Source organism: Phycodurus eques, chromosome 11 (assembly GCF_024500275.1).
Source record: "Phycodurus eques isolate BA_2022a chromosome 11, UOR_Pequ_1.1, whole genome shotgun sequence".
NCBI classification, from domain to species: Eukaryota; Metazoa; Chordata; class Actinopteri; order Syngnathiformes; family Syngnathidae; genus Phycodurus; species Phycodurus eques.
The window spans coordinates 7854333-7867492 of NC_084535.1; the positions used below are offsets into that span (position 1 = coordinate 7854333).

The 13160-nt window shown below is 40.6% G+C and overlaps 1 protein-coding gene across 4 annotated transcripts in view; it reads left to right on the forward strand.

Moving 5' to 3' along the window:
* The window catches only part of dachc (dachshund c), a 42250-nt gene that overhangs the window by 12025 nt on the left and 17065 nt on the right, over positions 1–13160 (forward strand). For all 4 annotated transcript variants that reach the window (XM_061690846.1, XM_061690847.1, XM_061690849.1 and 1 more), the window contains exons 2-3: positions 6086–6195; positions 11199–11306. In XM_061690846.1, coding sequence (XP_061546830.1) covers positions 6086–6195; positions 11199–11306 — 218 coding nt within the window. The remainder of the gene's footprint in view (positions 1–6085; positions 6196–11198; positions 11307–13160) is intronic.

The following is a 13160-nucleotide window of genomic DNA, read 5'->3' on the forward strand; positions in this document are numbered from 1 at the left end:
ACGCACACACACACATTTGTACATGCAGCTGCTCCCTATCAGCACCTCCTGTGAGTCTGTAGCCGTTCCACTGTTTTGACTGTCACACTTCCTCTTCTTTCATTACATTTCTCCCACTCTTGACTCACCAGTGTGTTTTTGGCCAGATCTGTCATCTTTGTTATGTTTTGTTTCTGTTCCACCTGCGTTAAGCTCCAGCTGCCATGTTTGGCGTTGCACACAGGTAAGACACACAGTCGGGCACACTTAGAGAAACACTCGGTAAGCACAGAGGACAGAACCCAATGTCCTGTAATGCCTTTCTGTGTGTTTTTTTTTTTTTTTTTAAATAAAATGTGTGTATATGTGTGTGTGGCCAGCGCTGGCATGAGGGAGGACGTCTGGGTGAGATTTTAATTAAAGTTTGAGACAAAGAGGTCATAAGCCATACACCCCCTCCTCTGTGCACACCTTACACACACACACACACACACACACACACACACAATGCACTGTTTTCTCTCTTCCCCCTCCTCTCTCTCATTCCATCCCCTCAGCTTGATGACTTTTCCATGAAAGGCTTTTTCATTAATCCTACCTCGGGGAACCCAGCGCTCTTCAACCTCACACACACAGCACACACTTACATGAGCAACAACACACACATACACCTCCCTCTGCGGGTCACTTTGATGTATCAACACACTTGAAGACTAAACACAAAATTAGGTTCCCATTTTTTTATTTTTTTTTTGGTGTCTAGTTGATTCTTCCCCTTGTAAACGCAAAAAGGTGCACCGAGCCATCAGCACGCACAGGCCATTAATTAGTGTGTGCAAATAAACAGTTGTGAAGGAAAGGGAAGCGGCTGCAGTACAAAAAAAAGAAAAGAAAAAACAACCACGCTCTTTTGCTGTCTTATTTCCCTCCAGAGATGGTTTTTGCCTCTCATTTGAAGTGTGTGTGTTATCATCTGAAGGCGCTTTAGCTTCAAACTAGCCGCCTAAAAATATGTATCCTGCTTTTGTGCAGCACAGTATGTCACTAAATGCACTTTAAAAAGAAACAAAAAAACCTAGGAACTCCCAAAGTCAAATGCCCCTATAACTGTACAGTTAAATTTCTTGAAAGATATGTCTCAGAAGTAAAAGAAAACTTGAGTTCAATCTATTGCCTTGTCAGCAAACTTGTGAAGCTCCTGCTCGAGTGTGTTAATCTTATGGGAAGCCATTTGAGCATTTTTTCAATATCTTTGATATCCATCTTAAAGTCAATGTACTAGTAAGCTCTTTGTCCTCACTAGTAAGGCGATTCAGCGCACTGGTAGAACAAATTTGTCTTCCCCGCCCCCCCATACTGCCTTGCACTGCTGTATGACATTTTTGTACACTAGTAGGCAAAACTTTGCACTTGTTGACATATGGGTGCTACTACCACTCATTGGTGGTGCGAGGTTGAATTGCATCCTGTTCGAGACCATCTTTGATATGAAGCATGCAAATTAACACGTGTTATGTTACATGTTATTAATCATCAATACTGGAATACTCTCAATAAATAGTAAAAAAGAGGTCCCCATTTAATTGCACATTGACTACTTTTACAGTTGAACTTACAGTAGATCTACACACTACCACCGACGTTTCTAAGAATACTAACTTACTCAAAGGTAGAGGAAGTCGGAACAAGCAATAACGAGACCTTTGCCGCAGGTTAGCTTGTGTTTTTAATTAACCACTCAGCAAAGCGAGAACATCCACATGCTGCCATGAGATGCTCAGTTACTTTCTAACAAAAAATCTCAGCTCCTTCCCCCAATACAGAGATCGTTGAACAACAAAGATGTCATACTTGACAACGAACACCTCTCACTTCAACATTTATGAGCAAAATTCTCAGAGACGCCTTATAATGTCCCCACAACGGGATGCAAATTCCTCATACAAACCCCAATGGATTTAGATGTCATGATTCCAATAGAAAAACATTTGATGCAGGATTTAGTTTTTTGGTTTTTTTTTGGGGGGGCTCTGTTGCAGCTCCCTTTAGTAAATTTAGTGACTAGCTTGGTCACAGAGGGAATTACAGTGTTGCCTTGAGATACAAGTGACCTGACTTACGAGTTTTTCAAGATACGAGCCTTTGTTCGACCGACTGTTTGCTTTGGCTTGCGAGCAAATACTTGAGATATGAGTGCTGTATGTTGGAATTGAGTGTGACTTCACACCAGGCAGGTTTGCAGTGAATATTTTTTAAAAAGAGGCTTCAATCTGTTTATTGCCACTCCCAATTGAAGTTTAATGTCAAACATAGAACAAAGATAATTACATATTGCGTGTTTCAAACAACCACATAGCTTTACCTTAGGAAAGTCAGTTGAGCTTAGTGGTAACAAACAATGCAAAATACTATAGATGGGCTAATGGATAGCATCAATGTGTTTTTTTTTTACCCTTTAAGCAACAGATATTTGAACACAAAAGGTAGAGAAAGACATCTAGACAGACAATATAACACTACTCACAGGCATATATTTGTTATCCTTTGTGAAAATTGACTGAGTCAGTTGTGAAACTTCTTTTTATGTGTATGTACTGTATTTTCTCGTGTATAATGTGCGCCCATGTTTAATACGCACCCCCAAAGTTGACCTCAAAATTCTGGAAAACCCTTCTACCTATGTATAATGCATTTTTGCAATGCATGATTTTTCATCTACCCATATGATCAAAACATGAAGTATTATCTGTATTTTGTTAGTTATTTCAAAGAATTATTCTTAATTAAGCACTTTATTTGAACACGTACTACTTTCTTTTTATTTACTTGCTCTTATCTTGAAATTCACAGCCCTACTTTTATTTAGTAAATGAGAAAACACACAGTTGTGCTCATATGCTTGATTACCCAGGATGAATTTGTAAGATGGGTACAATTCTTGAAAGAAAACATGAAGGGCCAGGTGAAACACATTTCATTTTATTTTAATGGAATTCAAATTAAACTGTCAAGCAGAAAAGCATTGTCATCAAACAAAACATAACCATAAAGAAATTAATGATGGTGGTTCAGTCATCAGTCCTATTAAAATAAATAAATAAATAAAATAAAATATTTCACGAATTCTACCAGGGTATGTAAACGTATGAAGTACAACTGTACATATATGCAGTCATATTGGAATGAAAGTGTAAGGTACACCTTTTTCATAACCTCTAGGTGGCAGTGGCATATTGGAATGAAAGTGTAGAGCTTTTTCATAACCTCTAGATGGTGGCATACATTTATAAAATGTGAAAGTTTTTTTTTCATTTTCCCCTATACCGATGTATAATGCGCACTGTTGAAAAAATGTGGATTATACACAACAAATTACGGTATGTTTGTATTATACTGCCCCCAGGTGGCCACAGCGCGCACACCAGAAGCAGCAGCACAATGAATTGAAGCAAAAAAGGTGGCAAAACTGCTTAATTTCTTACCTGTGATTAATGTATGTTTTTATAAAGTTGAATATTATAGAGTGATATTTTTCTTATTAGAAACACTTTACACAGTTTTTCTTTTTTTTTTTTGACTGGATTGGATTGGATTAATAGCATTTCCATTCCTATCAATGAGGAAAGTTGATATCGCAGCACACTGTACATGTCTGTCAGGCATCTTCCAAGGGTGAGTAGTATACAGTAGGTCATTCTCTTTACACTTAATAGTAACAGCAGTGTGACAGTGTAAGGCTGGAACAAATTCATTCGCATTACATTACTTCCAATGGAAGAAATTGTTTCAAAATTAGAACAACCTCGAAGTTAACCATCATATCGGCATGCATCTGCCCCCAAGAAGACTTAATACTCACATTTGCCAACAAATCCCTATTGCATGTTCCTGTGTGAAAACCTAAACGTGTCTCTGTGCCGTGCATGTGTGTGTAGGAGTGCGTGTGTGATATCTGATGTCAGCTGTCACATCCCAGTCGGTCTGGGCCCATAATAAGAGACAATAATAACAACTCATTAAAACCGAGGGCAGGAACTGTGGAGCTCATCGGCTCATCAAATTAACCTTTGAACACTTCATATACACACATATTGCTTTGAGCTCACACACAGACACGCACACACACATGTGATAGAGCTACCTATTTTTCGCTCTTAGTGGCTACATAATCTTTCTGTCTTCCACACACATACACACACACACACACACACACTCACAGCCAGTGGGTGTGTCAACAGGGGATTGGTCCTTTCTGCTGGGTAATTGATGAATTATATGCAATATGCAAATGAGGCACCATTAATCTCCTGACTGACAGCTTCGTTTATGGGGCCTTAATGACAGCTGGATTAGATTCTAATTAAAATCTGCTCAAAGACACCCCACGCTAGGAAGCTGCTGCCGCTCGTCTATCGCCCTCTTTTTTTTTTTTTTTTTTTTTTAATCTCTCGGACCCTCCTCCATAAATTTCATCTCTCCATCCACATTTCCTCCTCCTCTGCACACTTTCTTTCGCCTCGCTCCGTCTTTTAATGTCCCTCCTCGCGGGCATACATGCGCCCACAGGCTCATGTTAGGAAGTGTGTAGTATGAGAGGAGATGAGCCGCACTGCTCGTCATTAAGCCTGATGTGGCCCGTGTCATTCCCCCTGTCAGGACATTCACACCATTTAGTCTGAGCCCAAGTGATGTCTGACAGCTTTTAACCAACTCCGCACCCCCTCACGCCACACCCCTAACCCACAAATAGGATTGATTGAGCATGTCCGGGCCAATCAGAGCATAGAAGGGCGCACTCAAGTCCACAAGCCAGACTGTACGCAAGAATGCATGAAACATGACGTCCGGCTCGTTGGACTAGTGTGAGTGCTTTGTAGCATGCTTGAGCACGGTATACTACCCAGGCTCCGACACAGTCGGAAGAGGTGGCGCCTTTTACACCAAGTACCACCTTTTACACCAAGTACTACTTGACGCTCCAAGCACCACCATCATGACTAATGACTTTGACTTGACTTTACCTTATGTAAACCTTTGAATGCACTACTGTTCAAAGTTTCAGTACATTTTGCACACCTTGCTGTTCTCTAACAAGGAGCTAAATGGCATGATTCACAACAGGTGTTTAGTTCATGAATTGACCAATACAGTTCCTGGTTTAATTACAACTGGTATTTAAACAGACCGCTTCATCATGCTCTTCGCATTTTGATATCACGAGACCAAGACGATACCTAAAGCATAACAATCAGACTTCAAACAGGATTTTCTCAGAGTGAAGTAGCCACTGATCTTAGAGTGTAACAGAGAGTCATCAGGATGTTGCAAGCATTTTAGAAAGACTGAAAGGTATACAGGTGGACTTCATCAAACACCTGTTGTGAATTTTGCCATTCAGCTCCTGCAGCAAGTTGTGCAAAACATACTGAAACATTCAAAGTTTAAAGAAAGTCAAAGTTCACCTGAAAAGGTTATAGTACATTTTACGTCCATCCTGAATTCGTTCCTTTTTGTGAGTAGTGTACTTCTTCATATACTGTACTCAAAATAGCCAGAACAACTTGTAAGAAGTCCGGAACGTAGTCATGCTCCCTTTTATCACAAAGTAAACGTGCTTGAGCACGGTTGAGTGTGGGTCAGTGGGGGACAATGCAGGTAGGGGGAAACTGTGCTTCAGCGCCGTCCAAGACAATTGGCCCAGTGTGAGTCTGCTCGAGGTAAGAAGAAATTGGGGGGAAAAAAAAAAAAAGCAACGAATGGCCATGTGAGACAAGAAGGAGTAGTGGGCGAGCGCACACATTTAATAAGCACACAAATTAATGAGTAAGCTGAACAGTAATGAGGGGCTTTATTGATGCCGTAGGGAGAAACTCCTTTTTTTGCTTTGCTCGTATCTACAGGGGTGGGAGGGCAGATTTGCTGTGCCGCAGCCTTCCAGGAAAACACTCAGATTACACTTGTTATTTCCCCCTCCCCTTTTCTCATTGAGTTTTATAGACTTGAAGGCCAGTTTTTGTACACACAGGCCACCCATCTCAGTCTCAGCGTGACTCAAAAAAGAGCAAAAATCACTAAAGTGGCTAATAAGTGATGTTGTGCTCTGCAGTTCGAGGCCCGGCAGACCGCCCAAGAGGCTGCAGACGGTGACTGACGGCGGGGCTCACCACATGCTGTCCCACGGCGGTCTGATGCACGCCGGGATCATGCCTCCCGCAGGTGACCACCCAGCACTCACGCATACACACAGTGTGTCTTTTACCTGCAAACACACAAAACACACGGGAACTGTATAATGTCACACATACAGTATGTATGGAGACACCAGGCACCAGTTGAGCATGGTGGTTGATCCGTTTGCTATCTTTCTCAAAGTAAAAAAGCACTTCACAATCGCCTAAAAACACACCTTGTGTACTCCTGGTTCATAAAAGCACTCTTGGATGAGTTTGTGTGAAAGATCTTGATTGACCTCACCAACGTTCTTCTGGAAGAATGGATGAACACTCCCAATTGTTCTAGAAAATCTTCCAGAAGCTGTTTTAGTTGCAAAAATAGCTATAGCTCCATATTGTCTTCCATTTTTACTTCCTATAGGTTTGGGTCATGTGTCCCCATACTTTCATTAATACATTTCTTTCCTCCAAAGCTTTTGTGCTCAAATGCCCTGTTTTATTATCAAAATAAACAAATGAGCCAGATCATTGAAGATAAGGTTAAAAAAATTATACATTGAGAATTAATTCAAATTGTTTAAATTATATATAATATTAATTATTTCATACAATATAAAGTGTAAAATATACGTGTAAACTTCTTTATTAGACTTATTATTAGATTTTATTATTTCCAATAAATCAATATACGAATTATTTACTCAACTGCAAAATGAATGGAACTAATATTACAGGACTGTTGAAAGTGTGTTGAAAGTGTAACTGCTTGGTGTGCCACATTACAAAACAGAGTGGGCCAAATTGTGCATCTGCTGACCCAATACTTTTGTCCATTAATAGAATCCCCGTTTCATCTATTGGCAGCCATCAGATTAAAAAATAAATAAACAGGTTGACAATATAGCAGCATAGTAATATGGTGGTGAGCACTTCTGGCTCACAGTTACGAGGTTCTGGGTCCGAATCCGGTGTTTCTTCTTCCTTTCGCATTTCCCAAAAAATGCACGCTAGGTTCATTAAATACTTCATTTCCGTAGGTGTGAATGTGAGTGTGATTAGTTGTTTGTTTTTATGTGCCATGCAATTGGCTGGGGACCAGTCAAGGGTGTACCCCACCTCAAAAGTCAGCTGGAATAGGCTCCAGCTCACCCACCTCTCTAATGACGAAAAGCGCTATAGAAAATAAAAGGATGGAGGTGGCTTACATGCAGAACTGATTAAGGATGATGTGACTTTTGCAACTTTCTTTCAATGACAGATAAGTAGTAGCAGCAGAGGTAGAGGGTGGAGTTGAACGAGGTGACTGATTAATAAGATTAACACACACTGCTGACACCTCAAATAAAGACTTGCCTGCAACCTTTTTTTCCTCTAGTTGAACTACAAAGTTCACAAAGGTCCCTTGTAATCTTCAAACCTGCAACATTTGTCAGCTCTTAATTATCTCCTGATAAGTTTAAGCATCATTTTATTTTTGAAACTTAATATAGCAGAACTATAAAAGCAAGTTTGTGGAAGATAAATGCTGGAGCACTTGCTGATGGGTGTGAATGTGAGTGTATGTGGTAAATGCCTGTATGTGCCCTGGGATTAGCCGGTGACCGGTGCAGGGTAATGTACCACACGTCTTGCCTAAAGTGAGCTGGGATGGGCTCCCAATTGAAAGCTTCCCCAAAGAACAAGTTTTTATCATGTGTTTTTATTAAAGAAAATAGCACTCTGTGATATTGTCATTTATAAAAACGTATAGTAATAGTATAATTAAACAAAATGTAAAGAATTACTCAATTTGCGCATCATGATTAATGCGTTGCCGATTCTTATGGTTACTACTGTGACTCAATATGATACAGTAATGTGAGTCATTTTTCACAGAGGATAAAGAATATATTCCTGTGATTATATGTGATATATTCTGTCTACATTTGATGATGCACTGTTGGTGTTAAAATAGCCGTTGCTTGAAGCGTTATAACACTGCCACATAGATGCTATTTGTTCGGCCGTCTATGGCGTTTCCCATTATGTGTTAGCATTAACCTAGCGGACTTCAAGGCAAAGTTATGTGGTTGTTTCAAATACACAACGTGTGATAATTCTCTTTATGTTCACTATCTGCCAAATAGCTGCTTGTTGTGAAGTGAGTTGAGTTGAGTTAACTGCAACCAAACAGCGCTCTGATCTCAAGTTTTTGCTCGTAAGTCAAAGAAAGAAATCGGCCAAACGACGGCTCGTATCTTGACAAACTTGGAAGTGCCTGATGAACATTTTATTTATTCATCCAACATTTTATTATTTAGTATGAGTGTGAAAGGTTGTTAGTCCATATATGCACTGTGACTGACTGGAGACCAGTTTTGGGAGTATCTTGCCTCTCACCCAAAGTCAGCTGGGATAGGCTCCAGCGCACCACAGCCTAATAAAGCGCTATAGAAAATGGATGGATGGAAATTAGTCTTTAATTACTCAAATCCCTCATAAAGGTCATAGCATAGCACTGTGTTATTAAGCTTGTTTGTGAGATGTGTTTTTTGCATGCGTGTCTGTGCTTGTGTGAGTGTGTGTGTGTGTGTGTGTGTAATAAGAGAGTCAAAAAAGTAATTGTTGGCACCTGACCGATCTCAAAGTTGCCCTTGTCTTTGTATCGTCTGTGCGAGCTGATCTTTTCATTCTGCTCCTCAAAAGATTTTCTATTAGCTGCCGCTTCCGCTTCTGTTGTTCAAAGGTGTGTGCGTGCGTGTGTGTGTGAGAGTGTGTGTCGTGTGATTGTTGCTCGAGACCGTCTCTCGCTGGGAAAAAAAGAGTTCTCTTTCCCACCTCAAGGAGAGGGCACGCGGCAATGTCAGCACTCCTGATTAGAGGCAGGCCCACATGAGAGAGGAGAAGAGAAAGAAAGACAGTGTTCTGGCGAGGACATTTGAGCGTAAAAGAAGGCGGCGGGAATCGTTTGATGCAATCACCTCCTTAGTGTCTCACTAGCACACACAAACGCAACATGGCGGCCTGGTGTCCCGCTGTGATGCTGACATTTTGAAAAGGTAGAAGTAAAGCGAGGAAAAAGGGCAGTGGAGAAGATGAGAAGAAAAAAGGGGACAATTTGTTGTGGTTGTCGGCGGTTTTTGGTGGGACAGAACGTCTTTTGTGTGAAGAAGAAGAAGGCGGAGGAGAGAAAAAAAACAACAACAGAGCAGTTGAGCTTGGTGCTAATGTTTCGATGTAGCCAAGATCCGGAAATGAAGACTTAAGGCCTTGTTTGTATTTCCTCACTGCTGTTTGCACAGTTGTGCAGCTTTAATAATTTGCTGTGTTTGTCTGCATTAGTGCAAGACATACTTAATTGTATGAATCTGAAAGGTTGCCCTTGCGGGTCAGAGTACTCTCAGAGGTTTATCGGAGAAATTGAAATGTGCCCCGCTATTCTCCACACTCTCGAAAGGCAAAAAGGGCACAACCTCTATTAAAAAAAGTATCTTGTTTTGTTTCAAATACTGTGTGGCTAAAATGGTGAGTGTTGACCTGTGTGCTCCATGTGGGAGAGATGAATGTCTCTCTTGATTCCCTGCCAAACTAAATGACCGGTGCAGCGGTGCAGCGAGAATGAATGTCTTCCAGTGACAACCTCCTGCACATCCGCAGAGCTTAATCTTCCACTGGGGCCATTGATCTAACTGCTATTGATCCCCCTCCTTTCGCTATGTCTCTTCTCTCTGCTTAAGGAGGTTATGTTTAGTTACATCTGTGTGGCGTTCATTTTGTGTTTGTATGCAACTTCCTGTCCACCATTTGTTTTTTTTTGTTTTTTAAATATACAGTGGATATGAAACATCTACACTCCCCTGTTCAAATGTCAGGTTCTTGTGATATAAAAAAAATAGGACCAAGATAAATGCTTTAAAAACTTTTTACACCTTCAATGTCCCTTATAATCCCTACAATAAAATAAAACAAAAAACTCTTTTAGAGCGGTTAAGTAAAAATGAACAACTGAGATAATGCACACACCCTTATAACTGGGAATGTGGTTGTGTTCAGAATTGACCAATGCCATTCTGGCAAGTACAAATACAACAATGCTCATCACCATAAGAACACTGTACTGACAGTGAAGCATGGTGGTGGATGTTTTTCTTCAGTTGGAACTAGGGCCTTGGACGAAAGTGGATGGAATAATAAACAGTTCCAGTCAGTGTAAGCACGAGGGCTCGGACTCGCCCTCTAAATCCTAAATCGCAATTCGCATTGACAGTAACGAATGACTTGCGAATGGAATCGTTACTCCTCGCACTATTCCATTTTGAAAACTATCTGTTGAACTCAAAAGAGAGTACGCTGTCACGTTTTGGCCGCCACTTTTTTTTTTTTAAGTTTAAAATGGCTTACTTTAACCAGGCTACATGCATCCATGATCAGCTGCAGGACTACAGTGCAGTACTACACAACTGAAGTAACATTTGAAGTAAAAATGGCGTCGGCTATGAACAAAGGCTAAACATCGGGAAATATTTCGTACTTTTTAAAGTAAATGTGGCGTGGCAGCAGTTGCAGCTCTTGTCAGAATATAAAGTAGTAAGATATTCTTAAATTCGTTCTGATTCGAATCTGAAAATTCTCATCGGATGATCGCTTTTCCACGCCCATTCGAATAACAATTCTAGTCACCACCCATTTGTCAACAGCCCTTGTGAGCACAAAACCTTTAGAATTGAACTAAAAAGAGGAAATGTCAGGAAAAGGTTATAGAACTTCTGAACTTTATTTAGGATTAAGCTGAGGCACTTCAAATGGTGGCAGGTGTGTGGTGACGCCCATTAAACATGGGTTTGAATGTGATTGGTTAATTCTGAACACAGCCACATGCCTACTGGAAAAAGCAGTCACATGCTTTTTTTCATCACAGCTCCATCTGCTGGATGTGGTCATGCTCTGCCCCTAATTCAAAATTTTTACTGTAAAAAAAACCAAACAAACAAAAAAAAAAAAGTATTTTAAACCTAAAGTCCTAGAGGAGGTCAATTAGATTTGTCTCTCTCTTATCTATTCCCACAGATCTGTCCGCCCTGGCCAAGAAGATCAAACTGGAGATGGGCGGTTACCACAACAACCAACAACATGGCGGCCACAACGGAGAGAATGGCGACCACAGTCCAGGATTGGGTGGGTGTCGTCTTTTTTTTCTGTGCACGCACACACACACACACACACACACACACACAAAGACACAATTTTAATCTTTAATGACTCTGTTACAAAACACCGCCAAAATTGTTCCGTCTGTCAAAATTGTTCCGTCAATGCGAATCATGCAGCTGTGTTTACATGCAGCTGATTGGACGCAGGATGTGACATCAGCCGCGTTGCTATCGTGTTTCCTGTTAGAGAGGAAGTAGTCCAACACCAGGGAAAATATAGTGGTACCTTGACATTCACGTTTAACTCGTTCCATGACCAAGCTTGGAGCTTCATTTCATAGATGAGGTGAGAAAAATGTTAAAATCATCAATTTTCTATAGTGCTAGTCCTCATAAGTGTTGCAGGTCACCTGGAGCCTCTCCCAGCTAGCTTCAATACATGTTTTGTAATGTGGGAGGAAACTGGAGTGTCCAGAGAAAATGAGAAGGATGTGCACACTCCACACAGCATGGGCCGGAGAGACGAACCTGGTACCTTTCGACTGTGAGGCAGACGCATTAACCACTAGGTTGCTGCTTCCCAGCAATACATTCATCCGTTTTGTATTGCTTTTGCACTGATTTGGGTCACAGGTGAGCTGGACCTAATCCCACGTATGACTTTGGGTAAGAGTTGTTCACCTTGGACAAGTTGCCAGCCAATCGCAGGATTCATATAGACAAACAATAAAAATTTAGATTCTTTAATATGCATTTTTGGGAGTGTGGGAGGATGCCAGAGTACCCTGAGATTCGAACGCAATAGCTCAGAACTGTGAGGCAGACGTGCTAACAACTAGGTTAGTACATCATAAGTTAAAATGGATATGTAAATTAAAAAAAACAATTAATAATTTATTCTAGTTTTTATTTTGTATTATTTATAATTTATTTGATCATCATTAATTAACCAATTATTTAATCCCAAAATAATGATGCATTTTGCTGGCAAGTGACAGAATTGTTGGATCTCCAAACCCCCACCTCCCCAACCACCAAAAAAAGTCATGTTTCTTGAGCCATTAACATGGCATCGTTAAAGAGAAGAAGCCATTTTCAAACCTTTAGATTAGTCAAACAATTTGTAAAAATAACAGACCCATGCTTTGGAAATAAAAATAATTTGGACTCAGGAGGTTTTGGCACGAGATGTAAAATTATGTATGTTTAATATTTTTTAAAAAAATTATTGTCTGAATGAATACAAAAAAAATGATCGATGCATTTTAGTTACCCAATTACAGGTAAACATTTTTTTTAATTAATACAAAAAATATTACAGGATTTGACTTGATATTACAGGTAAATTAATGTAAATGCTCGGTGGACCGCATTAAAGAACAGGGCAAGCCGTACGTGGTCACACGGGGGGCCGTGCTTTGCCCACCTCGTGGCCGAGATGGACAGATAGCGAGATGGCCAAGAAGAGAGGCGGAGGCTCAATCAATAGCCTTCTCTCTAATTCACTACCTTGAATGCAAACGACAAACGGGCGCACGATCGATAGCACACACAAGCCGGATGCACCGCCCCCCCCACCGTTATCGACAGGTTAAAGCGACATCAGTGTGTTTAGACAGATGACAGGGCTTATTCGGAAGCCTGTGTGGAATACACTATCAATGTAGGGCACACACACACACACACACCCGTATAGTTAAAATTAGGCATCTCTTTATATGTTTCTGTCATTACTATTATTAGTTTTCTATTGTACACTTTTCTCCTGGTCCTCACGTCCGCTCGTAAGCTTTGTTTACCACCGCCGATAGCATCTGTGTGGAGTTAGGTGGCATGGTTACCACCGCCCATTACAAACCTGTAAAGCTTAATCACTCTT